This window comes from Micropterus dolomieu, linkage group LG06 (assembly GCF_021292245.1).
Source record: "Micropterus dolomieu isolate WLL.071019.BEF.003 ecotype Adirondacks linkage group LG06, ASM2129224v1, whole genome shotgun sequence".
Lineage (NCBI taxonomy): Eukaryota > Metazoa > Chordata > Actinopteri > Centrarchiformes > Centrarchidae > Micropterus > Micropterus dolomieu.
The window spans coordinates 16,296,843-16,306,221 of NC_060155.1; the positions used below are offsets into that span (position 1 = coordinate 16,296,843).

Here is a 9,379-nt window from a genome sequence, read left to right on the forward strand (position 1 = left end):
CCCCCCCCCCCCCCCCCCCCCCCCCCCCACACACACACACACACACACACACACACACTTTGTTTTTTTTCTTTATCTCTCTATCTCACTTAACTTCACTCTCCCACCATACTGGTTCCACATATTATGGGACGGTTATCTCAGTTCAAGCGTGTGACAGATCAGTTAGCTCTGTCTATTTCTTTGCTCTCCTAACCCCCAGTTGCTCTAAAATTCAACCAAGCGAGTCACACTGAGATGCTATCAGAGACACTGTGCATTTGACATGGACTTCATTGACTCCTTTATTTCTCTTTATTTTTGTTCTTAATTTTTGTCATTCTTTCCCCCTAACACTCCAACAGCATGTACATGCATCTTACACATGCAGGCCTGCTAAAGCCAATCCTTACTGTCTAAATTAGTGAAGGACTGCAGTTGGAGGTAATTGAGTGACATTGTTTTCTTCATTCAGCACTATTGCCTGGTCTGCTTGAAAAACAAATATATGCTTTAACTCACCCCATATAGCCTATTAGCTCTAGCTTATACTGCTAAATGTCAGCCTCACAAAATCCCAGGATGACCTGAGCACAGTTCTTCTCTGTCAATCCACTTGTGTCTCTAGCCAGGAGAAGTGACATTAGGGCCAGTCATGGCTAACTTCTAACTTTCAAATGTGAAAGTTAGATGAAATGTTAAAACTGTAGTGGATAGACTTTCATTGTATTGCCATTCTCCTTATGGGAAACGGTTAAATTACATTGCCATTTTCTCCATGCTAGCTCTCCAACATAAACACAGAGTTTGGTACTCAGAATGTCATTTTCCTACTCTCCATTTTGGGAGCAGGAGAGCATTTCTCAGTGCAGTTGTTGTGCTGTAAAGTAATATTCCTCTAGCCCTCCTGGTTCACATCAGCCACTCTGCACTTTTAATGCGGGGCGTTGATTGAGGAATTATTTTAGTCATAAAAGTGATCAAGTTTCTGCTTTTAATGTTTTTATTGGATAGAAAGGAGAGTGGGAGGAGCAAAGACAATAAATGACAGTAAATGGGTGTGGCTGAGTGATTGGGAAGCCAGCCAAAACCTTGTTCCACAGCCAGTGAACCACTGGGGAGTAGTCTCCCTCTCTCTAAATGCTGTTTTGTGAGGTGAGGAGTCTGATAAGAGTTGTAATTACCTCATTTTACTGCAGCAAATTGCCAGGTTTCTTAAAAGCAGACTGGCTGGCTGAGGTAATATCAGCAGTAATGAGTATTGTGATGGTTGTGGGAGGCTTGCGCTGCTTCCATCTGGAATATTGCTTGGTCACTGATGCTGGTCTGCTGTTACAGCAAACCCAAGCAGATCCTAGATTCATTACTGTGAGGTAAAATGGTTTAATATTTGGTTTCTGTACACTGTGTTTGGCAGCTTGATGAATATCTATGTAAGCACTGACCTTGCATAGTAATATAATATATACACATATATGAAATACACATTTGTTTTTAATGTTCATATTTTTCCATTGAAGAATACATTTTATTAAATCCAAAACAGATCTACAAGATATTTTATGTTAATATATGCTAAAATTTAACACTGAGCAAAATCTGTCCATGAGAACTCTGTATGCGCTTGTGTCTGTAAATGCGTGCATGCGCCATGTTGTGTGTTTTCTTTTCAAAAAGGACAAGCATTATCTTCACGGTAGGGGAGTGGGGGACAACAACAGAAATGCTGGCTTTTGATTGGTCCCTGTGAGAATCCATTAAATGATGGTCTGCTAAAGTAACTGCAGAATTCCCTAAGCAGTGTCATCACTGCCAGACTCACTCCAAAAATGTACGTTAGGCATGATCATATTTCTGCTGTGTGCGTCAGGAGCAGAGAGAAAAGAAGACATTTGAAATGGCATATCCTCAGAATGCTGAACACTAGGTTTCACCAGATTATGTTATAATTTAGCTTTTCCATGGAAATTTTTATATCTCCGCTGTTTGGCTTGAAACTGATACAGATATATGTATGAAATATTTTCAATATTTGCTCATCTTACATTGATCTGTGTTTATCATAGAAGAGGAGGACAAACCTTTGTCTTTTGCACAAGTAATTAGGTTGTTTGTTTTAATTGACACATAGTATGGGACTAATTCTTGGTTATATTCTTCCTAACTGTCATTCATGGTTAGAATGTAGAAGAGCACTGGTTTCCTCAACATTACATCCAGTCAATGCTTGTTTAATGTCTCAGTGTAATAAGCACAATTGTAATTCATACTCAAAGATCAAAGCATAGAGCAACAAACTGCACATGTAAACATTTACATATACATGCATATATATATATATAGTATGTTGAGGATGACTTCTTTGATTGGAAACTCCATGTCTTTTGTAATAAGCACAGGTCAAAGGGTCACACTGGAGAGCACTGCGTAAACCCTTGAGATCCTCAGCTCAGTCTTGCCTCCCAGGCCAATGTAAGGTGCAGCCAGAACTCTGATGAGTGTGTCGTTTTTTGGGGTGTGTCCCTTCTCCTTCCTATCCTGCATCAAGCTCATGCAGGAAGAGAAATCAACCCCCACGTAGCTTGTCATTAACACGAGGCAGAGATAAAGAAAGATAAGGGGAAGGAATGAAAGCGAGAAGGCGAAAAGCAGACAGGGGGAAAGTGAAGAAGATGAAAGACAATGGCAAATGGAGAGTGAAGAAATGCGCAGAGAAGAGGAGAAGAAAGGATGTGCTGGGATTAAGGTTAGAGGGGAGAGGATGGGTGGATGAGTGGGAGAGGAAAGAGGGAGGAGAAGATGGTGGAGGTAAAGAGAAAGCGAAAAGGGGTAGGTGGGTGGGTGGATGGTGGGGTTATGATGAATTAAAGATGACACTCTCCGGCAGCCTGGTTTCTAAAGATCACTCTGTCTGCTAATGTAATGTTAATGAATGCAAATGATGTGCCTAACCTCTCTCCCCTGACCAGGGGAGGGAAGGGGGGAGAGAGAGTGAATGAGAGCAAAAGGAAACAAGGTAGAAGGAGAGGGGGGAGGTGTAAAGTGGGGCGTTATGTATAAATGTGCTGTTTCTGTGTTAGAGCTGTAGCTTAATGAGGGACTGAGTGACCACTAAGATATGATTAGATGCCTAAGTCTGTTGTCACCAGCCTCTGGGTGTGCATCGACTGTGTACATGTCTGTGTTCGCCAACCCTGCCTCAGGTGGGGCTGTTGTGTTTTCCTGTTTCCCTTCCACAGCAACTCTATTACAAACAGGTAATAGTGGGGGGAGTGTGGTTGCTCACCAAGTGCCGCAAGGTTGAATCTTAAGTTTTATGTGATGTGGCGGCACAGATGTGTAAGGCCAAGAGAATGTCACCTTGCTCTGATGATAGGATAATTTCATCAATTTCTGCAGATACTGCATGTATATTAATTTCCCTATCTTGCGAGGCATTCTTCCTTACATCTACTGCTAATCTCACTTTTGGCTTCTGTAACTCTCCTCCTCTGTATCTCCTTTCATCTCTCTTGGCTTTCTCTCTTGTCTCTGATACTGACCTGGTCTTCTTTCATGCTGAAAATTTTATTTTCACTCAGAACACTGTTAATACATTTGTGTGTGTGCGCGGTATGTGATTTGTGAGCCTGTTTAATACTGTCTGTGGCTCAGCGATGCGGGACTTGTGTATCCCATCACTCCCCGCTCATGTCTCTGAGGATGGCAGATTATTTTCTGTTCAATTTTCAAATCAACCACATTGTCATTTCTGTCTTCAGGGAGACATAGAAGTAACATATTTCTTTTGATGTATTCCTGTTGACTGTTCTGTATCGTCTATTTAAAGCGATAACCCTTCAGTAGGAGTGACACAGCTTTAGTGTGGCGCAGATTACAAAAGTCTCACATCTGTTTTCGCAAGGATTGTCTTCTCTGTCTGAACACGGTGACTCAATCAAAGATTTCACTTCTTTAATGTTTTTTTCCACCCTGAAGCAGTGCTGTGCCATAAACCCAGTCACAGTTTTCAAATCAGCTCAATGCTCTCGACCATGCTGGACTTGAGCTTGTCCTACCTTCCAGTCCAATAAACAATCTTTTTTTGCGTGTGATTTCCCAGGGTGAAGTGAGTGAATAGTCTCTGTCTGTGTGACAAACTTCCACACAATTTGTTTAGAAAATACTTCACTCTGTCAAAAATGTTCCGTTTTTATTCATAAATCCCCTGAGTGGACGGCTGATTAGTTTGGGAGACGCAGCAGCTTTTACTCTTGTTTGTTTGTCACTTTGTTTTCAGCCCTGTATTAAGATGCCAGACTCAGCAGGCTACCATGGGGCTTCATCATTGTTAAGTGCTCATTTCAATCCCGCTGATTTCGCCTCTTGGTTTTTCATCTCTGTCTTGTCTGTCTTTTCCCTTCGATGTCTCTCTCTCTCTCTCTCTCTCTCTCTCTCTCTCTCTCTCTCTCTCTCTCTCTCTCTCTCTCTCTCTCTCTCTCTCTCTCTCTCTCTCTCTCTTTGTCCTCCCATCTTGATTCCATTTCTGAGAAATGATAAACCCCTCTTAAATAATGTCATTCAAGGCCCAAGGATCTTATTTCAGTTTGTTGCTCCAATCACAAAGAGAAGGCCCTCTTAACCCAGCATCCAGCATCTGGACATGATTGTCTCATTGAATTACAAAGTGGACCAGCATCCTTGAACGGGAGGACAGAGTGGAGAGGGAGGGGGTTAAAGAATAGATGAATGGAAAAGATGTGTTATGGGATAGGAAGGAAAATCCACAGAGAATTATCTGCCATATTGCCTAAGGAACCAGGGAGCTTCAGAGAGGCACTTCAGCACGTGTTCTGTCGACCAGCAGCCATACAATCACACAGACATGGCCACACAGGGGGGAATTACTCAGACATGTTGCCATTCTAACTTGCAAACTGTAGAATTGAAGTCATACATAAAGGCTCAAAGAGTGTGGAGAGATTGGGCAATCCATTCCTGCTGTTCTCACCTCTGAATTCTCTTTCTATAGATGTTCTTTGACCCAAGTGCTAGCAATATGTAATCATGCGTCTCTATGTAATGTATCATGCAACTGCTTGCTGACGTGTAATTGTGCGAAGAGGGCTGCCTTATCGATCTGTAACGCAAGGCCCCATCAATGTTTAATACAGTCTCTCTCTCTCACTCTTTCATTTCTCTCTCTCCCTCTCTCTGTCAATGGAAACAGCGGACCATTTGGTATTGATCTATCGCTCGCTGCTAATGAGAAGGAGCTGTGCTTTCTGGGATTGGAAGCTGTAGGCCCTCAGTTGAGCCTTGGTTTTGGCTCGGCTTGCAACTTCTGGGTTTTGACTAGTACACTGGCAGTGTATCAGCTTGAGTGAACCTCACACAATGAGCCAACTCACATCCATTGTATGATTTAAAGTAACTAATATTCTGCGATATAGTCACAAAACATCCCCCCGGCCTTGCAGCTCTTTGAATCCATTTAAGGCCGGCTAGCCTGACATCTACAAGCTATTGTTTTCCAATAGATTTATGAGCCATGGTGACATAGTCAACATTAAGCTCTCTATGTTAATAATTTTCCCACAGACTGAACTGCTAGTGAACCTGGCTGTGTTTAATTTATTGGAGCTTGCAGGTGGAGCTGACAAAGCAGAATATGAATGCAGGAGAAAACAGTCTGGGATAAGCTCCAAGTTGTTGTCTTTCCTTGTCTTCCAAATGATATGGTAAAAACTGAAAGAGACAGGATGCGTGGTCAGATATAACTCATGCAGCCAGGGAAAAGGAGGACAAATTGTTTTTACATGGTTCCTATAGTCTAAGCATAGGAGTAACCCACTGTTAAACTACTGGAACCCACAGACAGTGAGGAGAAATGAATCAGAGGAAATAAGAGTCCTAGCTGCTTAAAATGCAAATTTACAGTTACAGCATAATTTTTGTCTAATGTCTGGAAAATGATTGTGTCCAAGGGTGTACATTAAACAGAGAAATATTTCATCTCAAGATGTATAGATAAGTATTAATTTGTGTCTTTATTTAAAGTATGTTTTTTAGAAAATGAACCAGCAGTCAGCAGTTAGTTTTTGCTTAAAAAATATAAATAAATGAGGTTCCTCTGAAACCTAATTGTTTTGTAAGCTTAGGTCACAGGATGACTTATAATTTCAGCAATAAAGCAAAATGCGCCTCTTGTAATTTTGAAAGAGCTGGCTTTTCTAATTAATGTGGGAAGCTCATTTTAAAATGAAACTCTTCAAATCCACTTATGATTAAATGGATGAACGGTCCACATAACAGCTCATTTGAAACACACACACATACACGTAGCCTACACAAGGGACATTTTCCAAATCCCCAGTGCCAGTGGACAGGTGTGTGAGCTATGGCATGATGGCTGTGTGAGCCCCACCCCAGTGCTAATAACCACTTAGCATACTCCATTTACGCATCTGCTACTCTGATATTCTGCTAATGGTAGACATTAGGTCACATGACATGGCTCATCCACCCCTCCCATGGGCCTTTAACCTTTTTTTGGCTCCTACCTTCACCATCTTGTGCATCCTCCCCCCTCCTTTCCTTTTAAAAGGAAATGGAAAATGGCCTACCAAGTGCCTGTGTGATTTGACTAAAGCTTCTGTGATTTCCCCTGAGGAAGGGTTGGCAGTCCCCACAACGCCATGGCTGGCACTGAGGGCTGTTTCATGCTCCTATCTCCCCAGCTGACAGCAAGTTGTACAGGCAGACAGGCGGGCTGGAGCTGGCTGGCTGTGGAAACTAGACAAGGCAAGGCTGATCTTAGGGAAATTGAAATACTCTGATGGAAGCCGGGTGTGAACAAGACTGTCACTGTAGGTATATATAGAGAATTGCTCTATGAGCTGGCTGGTGAACGTGTGTGTGTGTGTGTGTGTGTGTGTGTGTGTGTGTGTGTGTGTGTGTGTGTGTGTGTGTCTTAATGTGTATCTCTGTGAGTGCTTGTTTGTGTAGCTGAATTACCTAGGCTAATTGGTTTCATGTCTGAGGACAGTTTCTCCCCATAAGTGGAGATTGAGAATGAAAGGCCTCTTTCCTTCTACCGGTGGCTTGTCACTCATCCTCAGTGTACTTGTTTTTTTTTTTTTACCAAGACCACTAGAACTGCAGATGACGGTTTGCGGATGCGCCCATCATTTGGAATTATTTCTAAATCACTGCAAGTTCAGTGAGATTCCAAACAAGCAACAGCTGCGTGTGCGTGCTTCCTGTGAAGGAGTAGGTAAAGGGAGGCTGCTGAGGGCTGGAACCTCTTCTTCTTCTTTTTGAACGAGGGCAGCTTCTGCTGGTTATGTTTTTGTGTTAAATCGGAGTGAGATATCTCCCTTATCAACAACACATGTGGGCGTTGCTCGCCAACAGTTTGCTGTGATAGTGGATGATGTCCAAGCCAAAGACACAGCAACTGCACTGTTCGTCAGAAAATATCCAAACACCGTGCTTATCTACTAGATATCATCACCAAGACATACCACTCCTTCTTCTGTCTCATAGATTTTATCTGTTTGGCCACAATAAACTCATTTGAGGGCATGTTGTAGCAGGGGACATCAAAAAAACATCAAATATGCCCTGGTTCACTCTCAATAACATGGAAGGTTTAGGCCAGAGAATAGACTGTCGGTTACTGGGGAAATTATGAATCTATTATTACACTGCAAAGGCCAATGTGTCACCCAGTTGCTCTATAAATCTATGTGTGTGTGTGTGACAGAGAGAGAGAGAGTGATAAAGACATAGAGAGACAGAGAGAGACATCGACCAGTAGTTTGTGATGACTGCCCTCCCTTTCCTGGAGCTATATCAGGTTTCCAGATTTCAGTGTGCCAACAAGGCAGATATTAATCAAAACAATGCTGACAAACTCCTTGGGTGAGCTGCCAGACTTATTTGTCTATGGTGTGTCACTGAGGATTAGCGAGAGGGGAGAGAGCAAAAATGGGTAATCTTTGTGTTCTTATATTTCAAATATGTGGAGCCAGATAGACACCTTGTGTAATACAAGTCAAAAGTAAGATAGATAAATTCGAATCTTCAGTGAACTGCTCCTCTGAATGGCAGATTTTCCTTTTTGAGGTTCTAACTTTTTATTGTCTCTGTTTTGTGTGCAACCAGTGCACCATATAGTTATCTAAGGTGCATCTTGAGATTTTGTGCAAATGTTCAGAAAATCACAGAGAAGCACAAGACATCTTTTCCCTTCTCATTAAAGCTCTCCGCCATACTAGTTTTTTCAGGGAATGTCCCCACTAGGAGTAAACAAACTGCAGTGGTCTCGCCTTGGAGGGCTTTTGTGAAGCCGCTTACTTTGGGTAAACAATGTGACAAAGTTCAGCACTCACACACGACCACATGCAAACCCACACAGTGTTTCTCATGTGCACACAAATGCACACAAATGCAAACATATCCATTCGTATTTCCACAAATGACTACATATCGTGCAAATGCATGTACACGCACAAACAAAGGCAGGAAGCACATAGTGTAGTTTCATGCTCACACAGAGAGAACACAATACAAAGCTCAGCATTTAACAGCATGACAGAGGCTCTCAGACATTCCTTCCAGCAAAGTGCCAAGGCTTTGTTTCCACATCTCTTGTCTTAACAGGAGTCTAGCAGAGATGGATGAAACGCTGTGAAGGATTCATCTCTTTCCTGTTCATCGATGATAGTGTCAAGTGATCACTGGGGCTTGAATGCAGTTCAACTCTGTGGAATGATACTCAAAATAGCTTTTTGGGGGCTAACCGCTGTCTTCTTCTCTCTCTCTACCTCTTTTTTTCCTCTTTGCTACAGAGACCGTGATGGACACTCGGGTGGCCACAGCGGAACTGGGCTGGACAGCATATCCTAATTCTGGGGTGAGTCTCTCATTGCCAAAACACAGTTTCAGAAGTTTGGGTTCAAACTCTTTATGTTGGGAGGAAGATATCTTGATAGGGCGATATGTAACGTGAAACACAGTGCACGTACAGATCTACAGCCAGAGAGACAAATGAGCAGGAAGGCAGGCAGGATGAGAGTATAGATTTAGTAGTAGTAAGTAGTGCCCACTGTAGCTCCTATTATGGGTATTATTTTCTCTCTGTCCCAGCTCATAATAGCTTAATGACATAATGGGTCCACGTAAGCCCCCGAACACAGTACCTGTAGTCCCTGTAAATGGAGGCTGGGGGGATACCATAGACGTAATGATACTGTAATGATGCATTTATGCAGGGAAGTGGAGGCATTAGGATGAAACGGGGAGGAGGAGCTAAGAGGATGGAAATGCTCGGGGCTTTTTTCAGATTTTAAGGAAACTATTTTCAACTTCCAGGTAGTTTCATGTACATGAAAGGAATGAAAATGGAAGAAAGTGC

At 42.5% G+C, this 9,379-nt stretch overlaps 1 protein-coding gene across 2 annotated transcripts in view; it reads left to right on the forward strand.

The window, feature by feature from the left end:
* Positions 1-9,379, forward strand: part of LOC123972705 (ephrin type-B receptor 1-B) — a 161,180-nt gene that overhangs the window by 36,176 nt on the left and 115,625 nt on the right. For both annotated transcript variants that reach the window (XM_046052307.1, XM_046052308.1), the window contains exon 2: positions 8,814-8,878. In XM_046052307.1, the coding sequence (XP_045908263.1) occupies positions 8,814-8,878 (65 nt within the window). The remainder of the gene's footprint in view (positions 1-8,813; positions 8,879-9,379) is intronic.